This window comes from Stylophora pistillata, chromosome 12 (assembly GCF_964205215.1).
Source record: "Stylophora pistillata chromosome 12, jaStyPist1.2, whole genome shotgun sequence".
Lineage (NCBI taxonomy): Eukaryota > Metazoa > Cnidaria > Anthozoa > Scleractinia > Pocilloporidae > Stylophora > Stylophora pistillata.
Genome location: NC_142530.1, coordinates 6,853,685 through 6,878,053, shown reverse-complemented (window position 1 = coordinate 6,878,053; position 24,369 = coordinate 6,853,685). Strand labels below are relative to the sequence as shown.

The window sequence follows — 24,369 nt, the reverse complement described above, 5'->3', positions numbered from 1 at the left end:
TAAATTCACTGTTTCGCGTCATCGTCTCGAAACGTTTCTCTTGTGTTTTTGTTGCTGTTTTTTTGTACTTTATTCACAAAATTTTTTATATTTATGCAGACTGGACTAGTTCAGTTGCTACAAGCTGGTTTGAATTGGGGCCTGTTAGGTTTTCATTTGGTTTAGACGCTTTTATTTTTTAGAAAATTTTTGTTGCGAGATTATGGCTTAAACTAACTAATATGGATAAATTTTTATTAAAAAAATAAAAAACAACCATTTTTTAAAAAGTTAAGTTAATTTCTAATATTTTTTTGAAGACTTTCGTAAGGAAAAAGAAACCCTTTTAAACTTGTTGTGTGAGCGAACGTGAGCAGGCGTAGAGACCCGTTAGGGAGGAGGAGGTTTGTGGGCGAGTCGAAGAATGCTTTGCATGTGCAGAGCGTGACGACTTCTGTTGGAGGGAATGGGAGAAATTTGTGAGTTTCCGGATTCGGGAGACATATCTGTCCGTCTGATTGAGTAGAAAAGTCGCCACGGGTTGCCGCAGGTGAGACTTTAAAAATCTGGTAACAATGTAGGGTTTTATTCGCTTTTTATGGTGCTGTTAAATAGTCAGGGGCATAAAAAATTTTATCGACGACAGAAATTGGCGGTCTCGAGGTTTCGTGTAAGTCTTTGACATCCCTAATTCTTTCGCCTATAATCCTATTGCATTGGTATTCATCTTTCTGTTTCACACATTAGGTGTTCGCAATTCCATTAGTCTCCCATAAAAGCAGTCTTTGATAGTTTTGTGAAGAATCGACGATTTATAAACATGTCAACAAACCCGGCGGTGCGTAGCCCTTAAATGGACATCGCTTTCAAATTTAACGTCGACGATGAGCTAAGAAAATATTTACAACTGTCATCAAAGTAATATGGAGTCAGCTCTCTGCTGAAGTACCAGCTGCCTGTCTTTTAGATTTGTAATTGACTGGTGAGGAGTTAATTTATTCACCCAACGCGTACCACAAAAGTCAATTCGTACAGAACTGTAATCCATTGATACAACGAACAGGCTGGGAGCGTAAAAATTAGGTAAGCTTTGGAATGCCTGCGGAAATCGGTCCGTCTGGGTGAAATTTTTCCTTCAGCTGTTTAAACTAGAGAGTACTTGGAATACTCGTGAAGCGAAGAATACTTATTGTTAAATCTTACAGATTTCTGTTTGCAGTCGTTCGCGGTTGCTTTGCACAGGTCTACGTTGTAGTAAGCTACATGTAGCAGTTTTGTTTTGACACAGAGTTAACCCTTCAAGCACTATTTTCTCTAAGGTTAATTTTCCTCACTTTATATGTCTTACGGGTAAGTGAAAGTATAGCCACTTATGCTATTGTGTCGTATCGAAGACGCGAAGGACACGCGAACGAACGAATTTTTGCACACTTTATGCATTCTAGTCGCGAAGACACAAGTGTGGTCTTCATTGATCATAATGTTTTATTTAGTTCTTTCTCATCAAGAATTACTACAATGCTTTGACGCTGGCGTTAGTTTTACTTTTGGCATCACTTTAATACGGATAATGAGCAGTAATAAACTCACTCTGGCAAACCAATTATTTACGTCTGTCTGGTGTGGAAGTTTCAAATAATTCTTGTCTTCTTTTCACGCAGGAATTAACCATGAGTGCCCTCTCGATTCCTTTGTGTGTTTCGCTTTTGGGGCTTTTCTCTGGTGTTTGCGGTATGTTCTTTAAATCCTTATTTCTCTGTGGTTATCTATGTAGATATTTACATGTATGATCGAATGCGAGATAGAAAAAATATTTCTCGCTTTTACGAATTCTCAGAAAATATAATTATACACCGACACCTTTTCAATTCTCAGCAAATTTTGTTGACGTATCCTACGAAATTTCTTCCGATTGAATGCAAATTTATTAAAAGTTTTGTTAGAAAGAAAAGGTTTATCTTTTCATCAATGTGTGAATTATGAAAATAGCGTGATCAGAGATACAGCTGGTAGAAATTACCAATAGTTGCAAGTTCTGGAAATGAATTTATTTAAAAAGATTAAAGATCAAAATGGTTTTCAAAAAGAAAGTGGCGTCTTATTTTGGTTTTAATCTGAAGAAGTTCTCAAGCATGTTTGAATTGAATTCTTCTTTAATTTCTCAACAGGGGGTGGGGACATAGAAGTTTCTAATATCATGTATTTTGCTTCCACTTTTAAATTTTTGTCCAAAAGAAAAAAAATAAAGAACTGTTCACTTGAAATGTTTATTAATTGCCATTACCTCACTTTTCCAATTTTCAAGCAAGCAGTAATTCAGATGTATAAAAATGAAATTACATTAGGTTATGGTAATACCTTACTTTATAGTTACAAAATAAAGTTACAGCTTTGTTTGGTTTGTCCAATTTTACTTAATGAACTGCTGTGAGATACTTAATTGAAAGAGAAACATTAAATCGTTTGGTGTTCTTTAATAGCTCTAACACTTAGTCTTCTGCCTGTTTGTGTTATCAGACTTTCAGGTGATTTCATTGCCGGTAATTTTACCATAACAAGGATTATTGATTTACTTATTTGTATACTCTTTGAGTCTGTTCAATTTTCATCTAGTAAACCCTTTTAACTCCCATGATAAGATTGTTAATTCTACTCTCTAGCTGCTATATATCTCCTCATAAATTAGTAACGAGAATTTGGTGTTAGATCAAGATAACATCTACCTGATAAGTCTGAATATTCTCATTACCTGTTTGCTTGATGATGTTAGCTCAGTTGGTTAGAGTGCAGGATTGTGCTCTGTGGGAGGTCGAGGCCTAGGGTTCGAGCCCTAGGGTTCGAGCCCGGCTCAGACCAATACTCATGGTCTTAAAATAACTGAGGAGAATTTGCTACCTTTCTATAATATCAAGAAATGGATAGATATTCTAGTCTTCTCGGATAAGGATGAACAAACCATAGGCCCCGTCTCCTGCAGGGTTAGGGGTAGGAGACGTTAATTTCCCATGCATGAGATGACTGTGTGATGGATGTCCCTCCCAGGGGTGGGATGGGTGGGAATTGGCAGAACCCCATTGATAAGAGTACTTGGTACTGAAGGGCTATCCTGGATAAATATTCAATGATTATTATTCATCTTATAGGGAGAACTTGCATGTCAATCACTTCTTAAATGGCTAACAGCTATTTTGTTTCCTAAATTTGTTCATAGTTTTGATCAATTGGTTGGAAGATTTTGCATTTTTTAGTTCTATTAGACTGAAATCATTCTTGGACTATTGCTCCGAAGTTGTCTAATTTGTTACTCACTTGTGTAATTGTTCTTATTACCATTATTAACCGTTTGATACCTTTTTGATAAAGTCATAGGTGTTCAAATTGATTGTACGACCATTGAATCTTCATGTGGAGCCTGTATACAGAACATAGACCCACCATGTTCGTGGTGTGAGGATGCTGTAAGTATCTTATCCCAGTCATTATTATCCCTTTATACTCAAAGAGTGACCAGCACCTGATTTCCCCTCACAATAATACTGCTGCATCATTCATTAAGGTCAGGAGAATAAAGGAACTGATCACCAACCCAAGAAGCTTCAATTGTAAAACAAATTCCCCTAGTCAGTACCAAAGGAACAGGGGTCATGTTTACTGTAGGTGGTGTTGCTTGACACTACAGTGTCGCTTGACACTACAGTGTCGCTTGACACTACAGTGTCGCTTGACACTAGTGTCACTTGACACTATCAGTTGATATATTGGTTGACATGTTGACTGCTACTTGGTCGACAATAATCGGCCGACAGTACTAAGCCGAATGAATGTCAGTCAAGTCTCGTTCGATATGTCGGTCGTTAAAATTCTATCATATACATTAGTAGAGGTAAGTACGTTGGTGAATCGTTTAAAGCCACTAGTTACTACCTGTTTTTCATCAAAGATAGCTTGGCAATAGTTCACTCATAGTTGACAGATAGCTTGCCAATAGTTCACCGATAGTACATCAATAGTTGACTGATAGTTTGCCAATAGATCATCAACACTATCGGCCATTATAGTTCACCACTAAATTTTCTCCGGTTCTTATTGGTTTAAATCGATCACGTGGTGCGATAGTGTTCATCCGTGGAGAGACACTATCAGCCCATAGTGCCTGCCCACGGAAAATACCCAGATGGATAGTGCCCGTCCGCAGAAAATACCTGGATTGATAGTACTCATCCGTGAATAGTTTTGAATAGTTTGATGGCTGTGAAGTTAGGCAGATCAGAATAACAGTGACTTTTCAATTCTGACAGGTATAAGGTATTATTTAGCCAATGTACGGTTGCAAATTATTGACATTTGTGACAAGCTGTGGGCGCAGAAGAAAATTTAGTGAACAATAAAAACAATAGAGTGTTTATGTCTCAGAACTATCGGTCTGATAGTTGCCCCTTGGAAATTTGATGTTCTTAAAACTAGCATATTTGTTTTAAGAACATCAAATTTCTGCGGGGCAACTATCAGCCAATAGTTCCTCGACAGAAACACTCTATTGTTTAAATAGATGGACACTCAAACAAAAGATGTCAGCCGATCGAGTAGCAGCCAACACTCGTCGAAGTAGGGGCCGACACTCAGCCAACATACTGGTGGTTGTTCAAGTATCGGCCAACATATTGACCGATACTAGACTGACACTTGGCCAATACTGATATGTCTGTAAACCTGATCCAGGAAATGTATAGAAAAGAGTATGGAGAATATCTAACTTGATGTTAAGGTGTAAAGGCTTATATTAAACTCATTGGCACTGATGAGCTTGGAGGAAGGTGCCGTAGCACTGTGGCAGTCGCGCTGACTGCCCACAACAGGGAGGTTACCATGGCGACACAACCTCGGTCCACCCCCCCTGGCACCAGTCACACTGACAAGTCAATGGAATTGTTTTATACTTACCTGCTCTTGGCCTGCCATAGAGGAGGGAGGGTGGGAGCACAAGAGGCAGCTCATGTTACGATCCTCGATGATCTCAAAACGTACTGAAAACCTCGTGATCCTGCAATTGCAAAGGGGGCGCCCCGCAGCCTGTCCTCAGCTGGCCATCATGCCTTGATTTTAACCTTGCCTAAATTTCATTTAGCCTCATACAAAACTTTTTCTCTGACCCCAATCACCTCTCTTTTATTGAGAAACTTTGCTTATTAATGATTGACAATTTTTAGCGTTTTACACTCCTATACTACCTTTTCAGCCTTCATGGCTTTCCATTGTCCTTGGGTTCTCATTTAAAGTTAAGGTTAAGACAGAAAAAATTATTTCATGGAGTTCTATAAAGAGGACAGGTGCTTACGTTGTACTTGATTTTTTACAAATTATGATCAGGTATGATACTTTTTTAGTGTTATAATATATTCGAATATGATACTCGACGAATTCATTTATTCAACCACCTGTACATCATGACTACTACAAGTATAGTTTCTTTCTGAGAACTATAAGGGACTGGAACTGTTTATCACCTGGAACTAGATCACTTAATTATTCAGCTTTTTGCAGTACAAAATTTTTCTAAGTTTTTTTTTTTTTTTTTTTTTTTTTAAGCATGGCTATATTGTTAATTACATATTTTATTTATTTATTATTTTTATTAGCTATGTTTATATTTTTATATTTTTATTCTTTTATCTCTTCTTGATGTGTAATAGCATTGAAGAGTAATAAAGTAGATGTAGATGTAGATGTAGATACATGAATACAAAACTGTGACATTAGTGGGTTTTATAGTTTTTGTTGCAGTGTTAGGTTCTTTTCTTTTTTTATCCCAAACACACCCAGGAAGCAAAGGAAAATGGGATTAAATTGCAAATTTGTCTGTCATCAGAAAATGATTCTTGTTTCTCATAACAGGAATATATGTGGCTAGAGCAGCCAAGAGCAAGATGTGATGATATCAAGAACCATACTAGAAATGGCTGCAAGAAGATAGCCAATCCAAAATCTGATTATGTTACACATGAAGTAAGTGAAACAGCTCAGCTTCTCTTCGTGGTAACCTTTGAGCTAGTTAGTTAGGTATGGAGGAAAAATCTGAAATCCAGCCTAGTTATAAGGGTAGAATTAAATTGTGACTTCACAATCTGAGCCTATGTCCACCAACCAAGTAAGCAAATTTTTTTTTTTTTTTTCTGATGGAAAAATCAAATTTTCTGGATAACCAGGCTCTGATTATAAAATTTTCAGCGTAGATGAGCCATGAGTTCCTAAAAAAATTGCACAGATAACACATTAAGATGTTTGCTGTTTTTCCTGGGTATCCTTATTAGATTTATGTTAATTCTACTAGACCTAAATCTTTCCTATCCTATTGTGAGTGTATTTTTTAACTATTTTGTTTTCATTACTTTTAGAGTAAACCACTTGATGATGACATCAAAGTCACCCCTCAGAATTTAACTCTGTCTCTTAGACCAGGTACCTTTACATCATTATAAATAGATCTTCTTAACCAAGCGTGAGGGCTGTACTGGGAGAATATCGGTCCGAGGTCTTGACAGTACAGACCTCGCTGCGCTCGGTCCGTACAAAAAAGAGCGAGGGCCGATATTCTTCCAGTACAGCCCTGAGCAAGCTTGGTTAATAAGAGATTTATTATACGACTGAAGTTCAAAGGGAAACAAGTGCGGTATCATTCGGGACCATTCGGGACAGTGCCCAGTCCAATACTGAGAGAATATTGACTGGCAATAGAGCATTTTGATTGGTTGATTTTAGTTATTGGCCCTCTGACTGCCCGAGTCATGTAATAATACGTTTTTATTCATGGCTAATTCATGGTGCTGTTAGCTGTGACAGATCAACGATCAGGGCTAAGACATAGGTTAATTGGTAAAAGCTAAATAGGTTTTTTGCGATCAAAAATGCAATGAACATAAATCCAGCATACAAATGTTGTCTTTCTATGGAAACCAAATCAGGTTAAGCTTAATATTATGTTTTGAGCTAGGTGTTCCTAATATCTGATTGGGTGGGAGAGTAGAGACAACCAGAATCATAAAATGAGGTGTTCCTTGATAAAAAGAAGTATATCTCAGGTGAACAATCATTCTAACAACAAAGTGAGATATGTACTTGGCCCTATCCTTTTTTTTTTTTGCTGTGTATAGCAGCTATTAACAGGTTGAAGCTCTGCAACTTTTTTTTTTGCTGTCTTTTTAGAAAGCTCAGCTTGAGCTTGAAGTAGTAAGTCCTTAAGTATGAATAATGATTTGCAATCTTACATTACTAACAGGTCAACCAGCAACTATTAAAGTGGATGTTAAGATGCCCGAAAATTATCCAGTAGATCTTTATTACCTGATGGATTTATCTGGCTCTATGGTAGAAGATCTTAAAAAGTTTCCAACTCTTGGACAGCAGATAGGTACTTACTGATACAACAATTTTTGTACTAGTTGTTTAATGACAACGATTCTGTTTGTGATGTTTGGTGTGATTGTCTTGACGAGGAGCAGTTTGAAACCACTGTGTTTGTTTCTTCAGTTGTGATCAGCCAGTTTCTATCTTTCACTAACAAATTGTAGATTATTTTTTTCCCCCTAAATTGAACTTGACAATCAAATTTGTTAAGATCTCTTAGCTTGTTGTTACTAATAACAATCCTTTTCAGGACCACAGCTGACTCCACTTCTTACTCCAGGTCATACATGTAAACCAGATACCAAACCAATACACCGAATACAAATATAGCATCCAATTTGAATTGCCATCGTTCTGGACTCACTAGCCTCGTCTTCACGTGGAAACACAAAAAGATTATTACATGTGTGAGAGGCTAGTCAGTCCAGAACAATGGCAACTCAAATTGGACGCCATATTTGCATTCGGTGTATTACACATGTTATCATTAGTTATTCAAATCATCAAAGGTTACAGCATGCCTTCTTGTAGATTATCCCTCTTCTTAGTCAACTATAACTTATTTCTTTTGTGCTCTTTACAGCTAAAGAAATGAAAAACATCACAAACCGGTTCCGTCTTGGTTTTGGAGGATTCGTAGACAAGCCAGTGGCCCCTTACATTGACACTGCACCTGCAGCGTAAGAATTCTATTAATGGAAGCCAAGTTTGGAATTTTTTCTGCTGTCGCAACTAGCACCTCATCCTCTGAATAATGGACACATCTGCCAAGAAGCCCATGACTCCAAAATATATTTGGTGGCTAAAAAATTCCAACAAAGTTGTCAGTTGGCAACCAACAGATTAAACAAAAAAAAAAAAGGAAAAGAAAAAAGGGAATTGAGTAAATTTGCTTTTCTCGACAGGTTAAAACACCCACTGGATGCAACTGCTGCAAACCCTGTCTCTGTTCCAGCATTTGGTTTTATCAACCAACTGAAACTGACTCCAAATTATTCTGAGTTTGAAGTAAGTCATTGCTAAACTTTTGTGGATTAGATTCATGATTAACAAAGTGACTAAAATAATTACAGGACAGAACAAAGGGATTAATTTTGAGTATGATACTTGCATATATCTTGAATGGCAGATGTGATGTATTTTTCTACTGAAATTTTCGCCTTAACTCCCATAAGTGACCAAGACAGAATTTCTCCTTACAATATCGATACAATTTCAAGCAGACAAGCAATGAGAATAAAGAAAATTGCAAGTAGGGGATTATTGGTTGATCAAATACCAAATTCTTCAAACTCAGGTCATAAGAACTGTATGGCCGACAGTAAGGAGGGTTTGCGTAATAGCTTCGGTTTGGCTTATTGTGTTGTGTTCACTTAAATCTCATAATGCCTCTCTCCACTAAAACCTGACAAAATGCTTGAGGGAGGGGTGGGAGGGGGGAGATAGCCTTGCAGTGGATTAGTATTCCAATTAGAATGGTGATTGTTTCTCTTAGTTACATCATGCTACAAAAATAAGGATGGCTATCATAGCCGTGGGAGTCACCCTTGTGCACATACCTTCTTTACATTCTTTTTGTAGATTGAATCTGTTTCTACGATGAGTTTGTGTCTCATGAGCAACTTGACTGCAGCTGTGATGATATGAACAGCTTGCACAAGTCATAGTACACATTTTAAATTGAGTTTTTGGTGTTTCTTTTTTTTATTAGAGTGCTGTTCAGCGAGTGAATATTTCAGGGAATATTGATAATCCTGAAGGAACATTAGACGCCCTGATGCAGATTGCAGTCTGTGGTCCGGTAAGACTCCTCTAGATTTACATATTGAAGACCAAAATCATTGACCAAGTCAGTCATGTCTTAATCCTATGCAGAAATCTGGAGAATATTACATATTTTTATTTCTAGGATAAATAGAAGTTAATATACGAACTAAGACGTTTTTATCACCTGCTTCATTCATTTGTAATTTTGCAACTTTCAAAATCATCAAAATGGCTAATATTGCAGCAGTCTTCAAACCTTCGACCCTTAAGAGAGACGATAGCAGGGCTCGACACTAATGGTAGCCCACTAGCCACAGGATATTAGAAATTCAGTTTTGGCTAGTAGTGGTTGTCAATTTCCACTCACCAGTTTGGCTAGTAAACAGACTGAAATAGTCATAACATCTAAAAACATCTAAGATGTCACTAGCCACTTGGCTAGTAAGTTGAAAAGGTAGTGTCGAGCCCTGCGAGGGTCTAATTTCTCCTTATGATGTCACCCCCCTGAATCAAGCATTCAGGTCGTGAGAATAAAGGAAATGATCACCAACTAAAGAAGCTTTTGATTGTTAAACAAATTCTCCTTTTCAGCGCCTTAGGAAATGTATAGAGAACAGTATGGAGAATATGCATACTGATGTTTGGGTGTAAAGGTTTTTAAAAAACAGAACTTAGAAACTTGTCATCAGTGCATAACCTGGGTTTTGTTGGTATTAATATAATTGTACACTTGTTTCATGAAGCAAGAGAGATTGTTTAACTGTAATTTTATTTTTTTGAATTTCTATTCAGAAAATCGGTTGGACAGACAAGCAATCTGCCAGAAGACTGGTCATTGTAATAACTGATGCTAATTACCATTTTGCTGGTGATGGTTTGGTGAGCTCTGAAATGTTTTATATACTGTCCTCTTATTTGACTATGACTCAAAATTAATTCAATTATGATTGATTGATGTTGGTGTCCAGCATAGAGAGAGGTGATCATAGAATAGTTCAGTCAAAATGGAAATTGGAGATTAGTTGGTTAATATAGTTTTGCTTTCCAGCAAATGTGTTAATTTTATTGATGGCAAGTATCTTTTGAGTTGGACTCTATTTGTAATTAACACCAGCCAAGCATTCTCTCATCTTGAATCAATTTTATGGAGACTTTCATTCCATTGAGGTCTTAAAGTTAGGGAATATCGCGATATAATCTATAGGTGAGATCTATTTATTTCAGCCTTTGTTGAGATGATACAATTAATTTAGACCAATTGTGGAGGAAAAAGGAGGGTGGATTATAAACAGATTTAATTCTAATTTTGTAACTTCTGATGTTCTTCTCTTCTTGGTCACAGCTTGGTGGAATCATCATACCAAATGATGGCCACTGTCATACAGAACATGGCAAGTACATGGCATCCACAACAATGGTAAGGCAGTAGATATTGTTTGCTTGTTGAGATTTTTTTGTAACAAAGTGATGAGCAGTTTCTTGCGAGTGGAAGATGGCCAGTTCTGATTTCCATTTCTGACCTTCACCCTGTGAGAGTGATCCGCAAGGATCAGTACCGTACATTTTTCACAAAGAAAACTGTCGAGGAGAGAGAAAAATATCCTTCAGAGGCTATAATTTTTGATTAATAATATATTTTAGGAACTAAGAGAGTGAGGATTGTATGGCATACTTCAACTTTTTAACTCCCAGAAGTGATCAATATGTAACTTATCCACACATTGTCCAGTGGACAGGTAATGAGTATATTCAAACATATCAGGTAGAAGTTGCCATCTTGATTAATTAACAATAAATTCTCTTAACTTATCTATAAGGAGAGTTGAGAATTAACAATTAGATCTTTAAGGGTTAAGAGGAATTTAGAGGGGCCCAAGGGTAGGTGCAGTTTGGTCTGTCACACAGTAAATATTTGGTAGCTTTATGTTTTGTTTACCAATGCACACAGTAAATATTTGTTAGCTTTATGTTTTGTTTACCAATGCACACAGTAAATATTTGTTAGCTTTATGTTTTGTTTACCAATGCACACAGTAAATATTTGTTAGCTTTATGTTTTGTTTACCAATGCACACAGTAAATATTTGTTAGCTTTATGTTTTGTTTACCAATGCACACAGTAAATATTTGTTAGCTTTATGTTTTGTTTACCAATGCACACAGTAAATATTTGTTAGCTTTATGTTTTGTTTACCAATGCACACAGTAAATATTTCTTAGCTTTATGTTTTGTTTACCAATGCACACAGTAAATATTTGTTAGCTTTATGTTTTGTTTACCAATGCACATTTCGTTGCATAGGACTACCCATCCCCAGGCTTTCTCAAACAGAAATTGATTGAGGAGCAAGTGTCACCAATCTTCGCGATCAATAAAACAAAAGTGAATGTGTATGAACAATACAAGGTATGTGCTGTTAACTGATTTTGACCTACGATTCTTAAATTTGGTCATTGAAGTTGAAGTTGAAGTTGAAGTGGAAAGAAAGGACTAAGAATCAGTTTGACCAAAGGAATTCTAAAATTATGTGAAGCTGCTGTTAGTGATGAACCGTGGCACGCAATAAGTGAACATGATAATAACTACTTGCTAACCGAGGGGGGCATTGGGGTCTATTAGAAACCGCAAAAAAAATTCCATCAAAACTGAAAGGCGCATGCAAAAACGTCTAATCCGATAAATTTGCACATCTCAGTTGTCAAAATCCTAATCGATCTGATACTGTGGTTGCAAGTGGAGCAACATATGTTTCGCGGCTATTCGAGATCAGAAGAGGCGTATAAGTGCTGCTCAGATCGAAGAGAAACTGGAAGCCCAATATGAAAAACCGAAAAAGCACATCGGATACCAAATCGGAGTAACCGTCGAAATGTTTGACGAAAACCGAAAACCAAATGCTAAAAGCGGAAAATCCACAAAACGCAGTGAACAATAAAACCAAAAAACTGACGTTTTTTGACGTTTTTTGGCATAAAAACCGAAAAACCGATCTGAAAAATAGCCAAACTGCAAGCCCCAGTGCCCCCTCCTAACCGAGTGCGAGGACCTTAATGGGGAATATTGGCCTGAGGTGGTGCAGTGCAGACTGAGCGTAGTGAGGTCGATACAAAAGGGCCAATATTCTCTATCATTATTTAGCTGGCGGCGCCCTGCAGGCAAGATGAGGCGAATCCTGAGTTCTGATTGGCTACCCGAGCTCATCTTGCCCGCTCGGGATTGCCGGCTTTGATCCCGCGCAAGAAAAAAAGATGCGTGGAGCGGACTTACAGCCTTCGTAACTTTTGAACAATGTCGGCAACGAAGTCGCAAAAAGCGACAGAAGACAGTCGCTACAAAAAAAAAAAAGTTAAACGACCTTCTTGGGTTTATTGTGCTACAAACACAGTGGCTCTCTTTCCCGGCTCTCGAAATAAACAAGTCATTCTTGATTCTTGTTAAAGCAAAATCTTTTTGCTATATAATAAATCCTTTATTGACCAAGCTCATCAGCCAAGATGGCTGTGTATTAGCGTCGTTCTTTTTTTGCGTTTTTATGGACTTCGAGTTCGTCTCGGTCCATAAAAACGCAAAAAAGACCACGGCCAATATCCAGCCATCTTGACCGAACAAGCTTCGGTGAATAACGCATGTGTACAATATGAAAAAGTAACGTTGGTAAGTAATTTATAATATGGCACTTGGAGGAAACTTGTTTGTTTTGAAAAATACATAGCTCATGACCATTTCCTTGGAAACAGTCCAAATAGTAAAATATGGACCAAGTAAGAAACAATCAGAACGGTCAGATTGACCGCAGGAGTACCTTGCCATATAATAATCATCTTTAGTTATCATTTCATAGGAACTAGTAGACTTCTTTGGCAAAGAGTCTGGAGCTGTGGTAGATTTACTGAGTGAAGATTCCTCTAACATAGTTGAACTTATCAGAGAAGCTTATGAGGTATGTAACGTTTCATTCTTTCTTAGACTCACATGCAAAAAATACTACATTGTGGACATATTTATTATTCTAAATTCTTTCTAACTTCTTATTCTAACTCTCCAGCATCTTTTCCATGACTTTTGCCTCTTTCTTCCACGTTATTATAACTCCATCTACTGCTACTATACCATTCCTCCTCGACTTCTAATCTTTGCTGCAGTTAGAATGACTCTGTTTGCTTCAAAATTTGTGATAAAATTTTTCAAAACTGAAAATTTAAAAGAGTACTTTTCAATATTCTGTCTTCGGAAGACTCCTATATCGACAAACGAAACATCATTCAAAAGGTCAAATTTTCTTAAGATTTTTAATGTATTTCTAGAACAACAAGTATAGCCTTAATTGTACTATTTTTGTATTTTTGTAGTATCTTTGTTTTTATACCTACTCTTTTTATTTAACTTCCTGATTTCTGTAAACCTGTATACTTACTCTCTGTAATTAATTTCCTGGTTTCTGTAAACTGGTATACCAACATTTTTTCTTTTCTTAGTTAAGACATGACCCACCCAGATTAGCTAGCTACCTGTGGGCATGTCCAATTTGTCAAAATAGTCATTAGAAATTAGAATAAATAAAGGTGGTTGTTGTTGTTGTTGTTGTTGTTGTTGTTGTTGTTGTTGTTGTTGTTGTTGATAGCTGTCCTAAGGGGACATTTACTTCCTGGAAGACAATAGGGACTTTAAGAAACCACGACGGCGACGCCAAGGAAGACTTCGATTAAAAAATGAATTTCTACTCTTAGTTAGAATTTCAAAAATGGCTGCAGGAGCTTACTGTCCCATACAGCGCCACAGCTCAACTTCAGCGTGACGTATAAAGTAGCCGTTGAGTTCCAAATGGAAATTAAAATAATTTGCCGTCGCGGTTTCGGTTCGCAGACGACGCAAATTTTGGCGATTTCACGTTGTTGTTTTGCATAGGACGGCTAAGAAATGTACAAAGTTTCAAAACGCACGTGCTGAGCTATTGAGCTACTGCCAATTAGATCTCTTATTTTTCCACGTCCTCGTTGCCGTCGCCGTCGTGGTTCTTAAGGTCCCTAATGTTTGAACAATGTGCGCTAAACTGATCCTAGGGCAGGTACTACAATTCTTCTTAGTGTCGATAACTGCAATTTACTCAAACTGCTCCTAATACTTTTCTTTGAAGACAATTGCCCAAACACAGACAATTCGCGACACGGCACCAGAGGGTGTGAGGGTAAATTATACAGCCTTCTGTCCGTAAGTGATAAACTTTTGTTCCTAGTTGTTACTTAAATATAGTTTTAAAGTTAAAGTTGATTGCTTGATGGCAAACTGCGGTGTGGATAACAGATGTTATGGACGACTAGAGTGGACTTTCTCGAGTGAGACAGCTTGGATTAGGTGGAAATTTTAGTTTTATATAATTAATTGCAAGTTGTAAACATGTGGTTGGGAATCCTTTGGCTAGACTTCTAACTTCCAGCGCGATGTACAAGGAGTTTATTTGAACATTCCGAAAGGTGTCCCAGAAGTCTTTTGGTCTAGACGAAACGCGATGTCCTACCAACCACAAATTTTTCTTGTTGACAAGTGCTTAACAATTCCTTATTGCATAATTTTTTTTTTTGGTCAAATTATATGTAAGAATTGCCTAAAACTTGTCAAGCAATGATTTTTCAGTTAATGTTTCACGTGTTTGCTGAGCATCCGAGCATTGGGCCAACAGTGAAGTTGTGTCAACTGGAGCGCTTAATCTTGTTTTGAAGCAGACTTTTTTTATTTGTAGTGATGGAGTACAAATTGGATCAAGGACTTGCGCTAATGTTCAGATTGGACAAAAGGTCAGCTATCACAATATAACACCAAATCACCAATTAACGTTACAGTAATGAATAAAATATCTGTATTGAGGGAAAACCATCTCTTATGTTACCGTAGGTGTCATTTGAGGTCTCGGTCACCATTGAAGATTGTAATCTTAAGGAAAAGAGGTATGCGTATCATCTTTTTTTTTTTTTTTTTATCTGAATGATGTCTACTCAAAATTTACCCAAGCCACTGCCCTCTTTGTGCTTTCGCAGTCCATTTAAGCAAAAGAACGTTTTTTTTCCGGGCTCCATAACGTAACGTATGCCTGTATGGTAACATCAAAACAATCAGATTTCTTATACTTTTAGTTTTTATTTTTAGAAATTTCATTAATTAGATTTAAGGTTTTTATGTTTAAGATTGTGCGTAAATATGGATTCTAATAGAGTTACTGGCAGGTCCACACCAGCCTTTAGGTTGCCGCAAACCGACCTGCCTTATCAAAAAGTATATGCATGTATCTGTGTAGGTGCGCAGGGTGTTGGGAGAACACGCGGAAAGCTCAGTTATAGATCACGAGCTGAAGGCGGGTAAATCATAAGCTTTTTGCGTGTTCTCCCGACATCACGCGTGGCTTTATTGCGTTATAGAGCCCGGAAAAAAAAATGTGTTCTATTGCTTTAAGATATAACTAGTTACATGCGAGCTGTATAACCTGATAAAGCATCCGCTTGGAAACTGAATTGACAAATCAGACAATGCATACTTTATTCGTTTATGTTGTAATTTTTGATAGATTTAGTTCATCAGTATTTGTTTTTTGATTTATTGATTGTCCTCTTTCCTACCTTTCACCACAGTTTTTCTTTGGTCACTCCATTTGGAAATGTGGATATAAATTTGGATTTTATTTGTAGCTGCCAGTGCGAGAAAGATGAGAACACAGTAAGTCGCATCCACATTTTGATTTTTTTTTTTAAGAAAAAAATTGATGATGTAGCATTCTGTCCTGTAGAAGTAGACAAGCTCCAGGTTTCTTGGTGCTACATGCAGAAACGGTAGATGTGTGCTGGCAATTTGGGGTCACGCTGCTCTAAGATATAACACTTAAAGAAACTAGGCCTGCAGAAGGGATGCTTTTCCATTAAAGGAGTCTGCCCAGGGGTCTCTATTTATACTACGAGAAAGAAATTGTTAGTGTAAAAGGAAGTTCCTGACCCAAGAACGCTGCTGTAATTGTGGGCTTTTTGGAACACCCAGTCTTTTGTCTAATGTACTGTGTTACGTAAGAATCACGTGCCTTTGATTTCTTTAAGCGTCAAGGGAAAGAGGCCAAGGGATGGTTACTTATTTGAGCTTTGTGTAACTGGAGGCAACAAGGAGTGTTTTCTCCTTCTGGATGAGAAACTGTTTCACCACTGGTAACCACCCCCCCCCCCCCACCCCCCACCCCTGTTCAGACCCACTTGCATTCCTGGGCGAAGATAAACACTATAAAGTGAAGCACCCGGCCAAAAAACACAACACAAATAATCAACCAGGGCTCGAACCCAGATCTCTCAGTTTATAGCCCAGCAGGCTCTCACCTATCTACTGCTTCTTCCAAAGACCTCTGTTGAGACTTTATTAAAATGGATACCTTTGTATCGTTTAGGAAGAATCAAGCCCTTTCTGCTCTGGAAATGGCACACTAACTTGTGGACAGTGTAAATGTGACAAAGACTGGTAAGACTATAGTCACATGTATTCAACCATCTTTAAGATAAGGTAGACAAAGTTAATGAAGTGATTTACCTTCGTAGGGCAAACTTGAGATAGAGGATATCATATGGCCTTCAGTGGATACGAATTATATCTTCGAGTGTTTATAAAATTTATCACGCTCAAGCGAAGCAATTGTGTTAGAGATGTCGTCAACGCAGGAAGATAAATTCAAATCCACAAGCAGAAGTGTAGTGTTCCGTGTATTATGTAGAAGTTTATTAGATAATTAACAATTTTGGAACTCATTTCAGACCCACAGACCAGTCGTTATTTTTCGCTGGGAACTATAGAAAATGGGGTGTTTCTTTCATCCGATTCAGTTTACGCTCTCTTCCCTTCTCTCTTCCCCCGTTTAGAGGTGCAGCCAAAATCCTCAACTCACCCCCTCCCCCTGATAAAAATAATGACCCGTCTGATATGCAGGGACCATCTTCACTTTCATTTATTCCCAAAGCAGGTTTCACTGTTAGCAGTGTTTCATGAATTTTCACTTGATAACCCTTGATCTTTATAGGGCTGGACGGAAATGCCAGTGCCAAGATGAAACCAAGAGTGCTCCTGAACAGTGCATCAGGTATGATTTGAGTGCAAGCTTTGTGTATGATTTTCCTTGGCTATAGGTTCTACTAATGACTTAGAAGCACAGATTTGTTTTCGTTTCGGGCCTGTCACATAATTTTGTGCCTTTGTATTTGTGGTTTTGTTTGTTTTGTTTTGATTTTACGAATCTCTTTGCTATTTTCATTCTTTGTGATTTGAAGTCTTGTTTTTCCTTTTATTTTGCAAGCGTTTAGAGACGTTAAAACTATTTGTCACCAGTTAAAACTCTGTGAAATGAGTAGTATTTGTTACTGGTTTAAATATAAAATTTTACTTAAACTCTCAACGATGTAATACTCATTGTGATGACAGAAGTTGACCATAATTTTCATGAAAAGTTATTCTCAATTCGATTGTCTGAACTTTATAAATTCAGAAGTTTGTCATTGCAGCACTTAAAGACTGTACAACGTTTCAATGTGGTAGTTGACCTCAAAACTGATCAAAGTAACCAACAGTCTGTACTTAGTTAGCTAAAAAAGGTAAACTTAGTTCTGAAAAGTTTCTCAGACTTGCTTTGAACACGGCTCAGAATAATCCTCTATTTAAACTTGGCCTTCTCCCTTTCAGTCAGAGTTTTCTGAAAGAAACGTGTAACCTGATAATATTATGGTCCATGATAGAGCACTTTTCGATTGAGTGTCGGCCAATCAGAAGGAAGAAAAATGCTGTTAAGAGCCAACGAGAACTCAAGTAAAAACAACCAAGCGCGGGAAAACGCGGGCGACCAAGTCGTGATTGGCTTTCGCTTTGCATTTGATTGGTTGAGAGGGTGGTGCGAGTTTTCTGGACCAATCACAGAGCGAAGTAAAGCAAAAGCAATGCATTTTCGAATTACAACCGTCACTCAATTGGAAATTGCTTTATTTTTGAGATAGTAAACTTAGCTCCTTGATGCTGTGAATGCTTTAAAAGTTTACGTAAGTTTGTGGAGATAAAACTAATCCCGGATGTCATTGCCTGTGTGTAATGTATCTTTAGATTGAATCAAACTGCTTTGTTAAGGTTACAAGAAATGGTTCGCAATAACAACTTAACGGCGAAGTAAGTATTAAGATAACATATAAAATCTTCCGTTTAAATTAATTAAAATGACAGGGATTTAAAATATCAACTGGTCATCTTTTTCGGTTTAGAGGACAAGTGAAGATTGGTGAACGTCGGTATCGATGGCTACAGTCAAATTTCAGGCAAAATAATTCATTCCTAGTTAACAAGTTAACAAGTTGTTGAGTTGCTATATTTTAAACTCATGAAATGATAGTAATGCTGTTTCGACTGAAAACCCTTAAAATTCTACAATTTAACGTGAACAACTTTCTACCAAGACGATAATGGTTGTTAAGTTCTATTCTGTAAACATTCAGGCCTTTGAATAGAACCCTCTGAACTGACTTAAATCATTTTTCCTCTCATCAGTCAATTTGAGGTACTTGCAAACAGTGGTCTTGACAAATAAACTGACTCTAAAACAGTATAGTTTAAAAGGATCGCCTAATGTAAAGGAAAATCTGAGTTGTTAAAAAACTAGTTTTTGCCTCTGCTCTACCGAACCGCTCTCTCTTTCTCTCTCGCTCTTCAAGAAAGAAGTTAATCAATACCCAGTACCTATGTTATTCTCTATGCACTCGTGAAAGTTTACGAATTTCTGTCCGTTACTTCCTTACAAATTATATGGCACACTTAGCCCTTTTATATGGCACACTTAGACTGTGTACCAGAGCGTTAACTTGTGGCAATGTGTCCGTGTTGTTCTACCCTCGAACATTCTCGAAAACATTCTCGAACATTCTCGAACATTCTGTATCTCCATCGATGGTATCCCGAAGCGCTCACATCTGGTACTACCTCGAGTCATATTATGCAGCTCTCGGGAGCTGTGAAAACACTTCATACTTCACAAGTCGTTCCTCAGTTTTTCCATAGCAAAGGTGAATCAATTGTGAAATTTGTATTTCGCCAGGGATAATTCAACGGATACCGAGGTGTGCAGTGGATCGGGAACTTGCCTGTGCGGAGACTGCCAATGTGATAAGGGGGTAAGGCTGTGGAGGGGTGGATTGTATAAAAGGTGAGGGGAGTGGTGCGTCCTGCAAGAGGTGAGGGGAGGGGGGAGTTGTGAAAGAGGTGAGGGGAGGGGTGAGTTGTGTTGGAGGTGAGGAAAGTGGGAAAAGTCTTCTACTCTAATGACCTGATCATGTGTTTTGAATTTCAGACTCGCCCTGGTGAAATCATTAATGGTAAATACTGTGAGTGTAGCAACATGAATTGTCCTTCAGATCCAGACACTGGTCTGATCTGTGGAGGTAACAAGATATTGTATTTGATATTCATCTATAAATAAGTATAAGACAACACCCCCTACCCTCCACCCCCCCTCCCAAAAAAAAAGAAAGTCACTGTAAAGCCTCCACGACGATTTGAATTTTGTAATGGGAAAATCTTATCTTCACACATTTCACAGTAGAGGCCAACTATTGTTTTCTCGAAAGGAAATTCAGGAATAAAAGGCTGGTGTGAATGACTTGACAAGGACACTCGCTTGTCGAATTGTCAATATTTGACGCAAATTATGCTCCAGAAAGCTTTCCAAGACACGTGTCTTGTAAGTTTTCTTCGCTAATCGTAAAGTTTTCATGGACAACTGAACCACATCTTTCTTTATTAAAGTGAAAACTTTCCGTTGAGAATGATGCTTTATTTGGGAACCTTTTTTTTTATTATTATTTTTATGATCCGCTGACTGTTTAAACTTCTGTGTTGTTGTTGTTGTTGTTGTTGTTAGGTCCTGATCATGGCCAGTGCGTGTGTGGGAACTGTAGCTGTAACGGAAACTGGACAGACAATGACTGCAGCTGTACTACAAGCACTGACGGATGTATGAAGGATGGGGTGAGTCATCCGGAAGCTTATTTGAATAACTTGTATTCTGTACAACTTGGAAATCTGGCGCTCAACGAGGTTATAAGTTTCTTTAGGAGAGAAGGGTCAAATGTGTTGACTTAACCAGGGAAACTGGGTCGCGCGGGTCAAGTCGAGGGTCAATGGTAAATTTAGCGGCCAAGAAGTGAGAAATGGCTAATCTCTACTTTGATTTGACGAATTCTTAGCACAAACGTGAATTCTGGTAGCAACATTAGGCACCTAAACAAAACACGATGGCAACGAAGATAATTTTGTGTGCGTAGCATTAACAACACGATCAACTATGCGGCTAAGAGGGAAATTTGGTTTATCAACTAGGTTGGTAAATGATGTAAATTGGCCTCCGTAAAGAGTTTAAAAGCTGACGTTTCGACCGTTAGCCCCTTCTTCAGAGCGAATGGCTCTGACGCTCTGACGCCTTTTACTGGCTTGGGAGCAGAGTCACCCCTATTACTCCTTTAAGCTAAATCTGTGTTACTGGGTAAAACGCACGATTTCTGTCCGTATTTCAGGTGCTGTGTAACGGTTATGGCTCCTGTCAGTGCGGTACGTGTGTTTGTAACAGTTCCACTGTGTACAGAGGAAAGTATTGTGATGAATGTCCGGTGAGTATTCTCGATTATCAAGGAGACAAATTGTGCGTCCCTTATATGATTGTATCTTTCGAAAATTCAATGCGCATGCTAGGAGGTACATCATGGTTTATCTGTTGTGAAAATTTAGTCTTTCTTTTTCAAGATCGACATTTGCTATACGGATCAACCTTCCTCATCGTTAAAATATCCACATATTCGTTTTCGTTGTATTCTTCCTCTTTCGTTGTTTTTCTCTGTTATACGAAACTTTGTAATTGTTACATTTTGTAGTTTCCCACAACATAGAAAGTAATTTTGCACGTCTGTAAAAAAAATCAAATTTCTTAATACTCTAACATTTTCCAATCAAACTTCCTCGACGATTCACTCACAAAAGATTTGTTGCAATTAGAATTGGTTCACCTGACTCAGGACTACTTGTAAAAGTTTGGAGGGCTAGTTCTTTTTTTAAGCAACGTAAGCCGTTCCTTGTTGTACACATTTAGTGTTAATTCAGAAAAATCTTAGCGCAGCTCCTGTGCGCGGAGTGCGCTAGCGAAGCCCCCGTATGTAGCAAAATATTGTTATCAATCAAGTCAAAAAAATTCGATTGTGAAGTACTTACCTTATGCCTGTTCCCATTCACAAGAAACTGTGTGAGAGAGAATGCGATCGTCGTCTTTTTCTCTTTATCTGATGTCATTAGTGTTCTGACAAATTTTCCCCCATCCTCGTACTTTTTTTTTCCAGAGCTGTGCTGGAAAATGTTCTCTCAACAAAGACTGCGTGCAGTGTTTAGCGTTCAAGAGTGGTGCAATAAAAGCCGAGGACTGCAGTACTCGCTGCAAAGAGTTTAAGATGAATCAAGTCAATGAACTTTCTCCTGGTGAGAGTTAACCCTTTACACCCTAACGTCAGTATGCATATTCTCCATACTGTTCTCTATACATTTCATAAGAAGAATTTGTTTAACAATCAAGTTGGTGATCATTTCCTTTATTCTCCTGACCTTATTGTGTGACTCAGGGGTGATAGTGTAAAGAGAAATTAGATGTTAGTCACACTAAGTGGTGATATATGCTTTCAACTTTGGTATCACGGTGATCCGGTGTAAGATTTCTCTTCAATTCTTTGGCTCTCCTCGTTAAGACAAAAGAGCATGCCCTCTCGTAGTTCTTGTCATCAGTTTAATGAATAAAAATGTTGTTTTGTCGTACTGTTCAACAGAAATGGGAGAGAGATGTACATTTAAAGACGATGATGACTGCTCGTTCAGCTTCAGCTACAAAGAGAACCCTGGCAAGGATGTGATTATATCCGTACAGAAGGAAAAAGGTACGGCGGCGGCTTCGCTAAATATACACAGGAAATTGTGCATGCCGAAACTCCGTCTCCAACTGTTTGGTGGCGTGTATTTGGATTCTCGTAGCTTGTTCTTTTGTCTAGCTGCACGAGTAATAGGTTTTTTTGAAAAATTCCCATGATCCTCTAATGGAGAGGCAGTTGCATGGTAGCGAGCTGCAGCGGCAGTTGTGGGTTAGTTCTGAGTGGTGATTGCAGGCGCAACAAACTTTCATGACAGTTTAAAAACCGAGACAAATTATCGAATCAACGCTTGATGCGATTGGTTGAGAGGATTACAGAGCAGTTAAACCACAGCATTTGTTATGACAGTTTAGCCACCAGTTCCTTCAGCTTGTATTTTTGTCTTTCGCCAGTTTGTCCTAAAGAAGCCGAAGCACTCGCAGTTATTTTGGGTGTCGTCGGAGGAGTACTGGGTGTGGGTCTAGCTCTGCTCCTTATATGGAAGCTGCTCGCCACGATCCAGGTATGAAGATTACTCCCAAGTGTTGAGTCCTCAATGTGTGGCTGTCAGTCTCGACTGGAACTGAGTGGTAGTCCTTTGCAAGAGAATAGAAAGTAATGGGTGAATTGTGTGGCCCATTTTCGGCGTTTTTAAGTAACTGTCCATCTAAAAACACATGTTATTTTTCAGTGTCATGTTCGTTTTGGAACCCTATGTTTTGAGTTTTGTATCTCGACAAAGTCATTCTAAAATTTTCCAAGTTTGTTATCTGCAGTCCTTTTTGATCTTCTTCATCCTCTATTGTTCTTCCTTCTTGGTTTACGATTGCCTCTCGTGAGTTTTCCATCTCACCAAGCTAAAGATATGTAGTCTCCTTCATGCTGAAGGTAGAGTCACACTGGACTTTGATTTTGCAGGACCGACGAGAATTCGCTAAGTTTGAGAAAGAAAGACAGAATGCTCAGTGGGACACAGTAAGTATATTGCGTACTGTAGTTTCGGTCACTGAAAACTGACTAACTGTGCATAATCTCATTTCTTTAGTTTAACCAATGATCATACCAACATGTGATTCCTTTTTACCTTAGAATGAATCAACGTTGAAGCTTCAGGTTTGAATCCAGGAAAAAACCCTATTCTACAGGATTGTAGTTTTTAGTTGTTGTTTTTTTTTTTTTAAGCAAGAACTCACGTAGTATTCACTGCTTTGGTACATCTCACGATAACAATTGGCAAAAGTCGCCAATGCTAATTAACAATAAATTCAGCTGACGTTATAGGACAAACGAAGGCGAGCATTTGATACCAAGAGATTATAAACTGATTATAATCTCTTGTTGATGCACAATCCTTCGAGTTCAATCATTCTGACATGTCTTTCCCCCCTTCCCCCCCCCCCCCGGGAAGTTCACCCATAAGGAATCCTTTAGTCCTTCATGAGCGCAATTTTTAAGACTTTTTCCCTTTTACTTTACAGGGAGAGAATCCAATCTTTAAGCAGGCGACCACTACTTTCCAAAATCCCACTTATGGGGGAAAATGAGAGAGGAAAACATCAATTATGGAACGGAAAACTCAAGCTGTGAATATCTTAATATAGGAGGAATATTTTTACGGTCGGCTGCCATCATTTTATCTTTGATGGATTGACTAAGGCCCTCCTAGTTGTAGAGTTAAAATACAGATCTTGTGCATGCGCACAAGTTTTCCTCTCGTCGACGGTACCATCTGGGTTCATCCTTTGCACATGCCTAGTTCTACAGTTCGTGTAATGCTAAGGTTACGAATGTAAGTTTTGAGTTGTAGATAGTATACTGAAGGCAAAAATGTTCAAGTGAATTTTGTCCTTGGGATAAATTTTTAACTCAAAGTGGCTAAGTGCTTACCTTTGGCAGTGCCATATTTATTGCTATTATTTTTATATGGAAACATTTTGCCTCGATATTCCACTTTGTTATCTTTAGTTTGGAAGTACATTTTACTGAGCTATTTTTAGATTCATTTTCTTAATAATAGGTTTGAGTACTATGGGCTCCCTTTGTTACTAATTTTGTTCTTGTTGACGTTGTGAGTTTTGCTTTTTGTTTGTTTTTTGGTTTGTTTTTTTTTAAAGATTTTTTACATTTTCAAATTTTGTTGAAACTTTAACTGGCGAATAAATTTGTCACCATCTATTTTAATGAAATGGAATGTCGGTTGCTATCCCCGTTTTTCGTATTTTTAGTTTTTATGTTGAGGAGCGAAGGAGACTCAACAAACTTTCCAAGCGAATGTTTCATTGCTCGTCTGCA

The 24,369-nt window shown here is 38.0% G+C and overlaps 1 protein-coding gene across 4 annotated transcripts; it reads left to right on the top strand.

Annotated features, from left to right (window-relative positions):
• The first annotated feature begins 370 nt into the window (after positions 1-370).
• Positions 371-24,263, top strand: LOC111332506 (integrin beta-1). Of its 4 annotated transcripts, XM_022937867.2 has the most exons (30): positions 384-529; positions 947-1,062; positions 1,641-1,710; positions 3,343-3,437; positions 5,872-5,982; positions 6,372-6,435; positions 7,253-7,384; positions 7,964-8,060; positions 8,286-8,388; positions 9,092-9,181; positions 9,940-10,026; positions 10,490-10,564; positions 11,450-11,554; positions 12,990-13,088; positions 14,283-14,356; positions 14,886-14,940; positions 15,038-15,090; positions 15,769-15,853; positions 16,563-16,633; positions 17,187-17,246; positions 18,254-18,316; positions 19,236-19,311; positions 19,488-19,578; positions 20,058-20,164; positions 20,710-20,802; positions 21,523-21,658; positions 22,000-22,107; positions 22,491-22,600; positions 22,996-23,052; positions 23,556-24,263. In XM_022937867.2, exons 3-30 carry the CDS (start codon positions 1,650-1,652, stop codon positions 23,619-23,621), a joined length of 2,424 nt encoding a protein of 807 aa, XP_022793602.2. In that variant the 5' UTR covers positions 384-529; positions 947-1,062; positions 1,641-1,649; the 3' UTR covers positions 23,622-24,263. The 4 variants fall into 4 exon arrangements, with proteins under 4 accessions (XP_022793595.2, XP_022793602.2, XP_088598156.1 ...); XM_022937860.2 differs by lacking the exon at positions 947-1,062 and having other exon boundaries at positions 371-529; XM_088742030.1 differs by lacking the exons at positions 384-529; positions 947-1,062 and adding an exon at positions 628-649.
• The last annotated feature ends 106 nt before the right edge of the window (positions 24,264-24,369 follow it).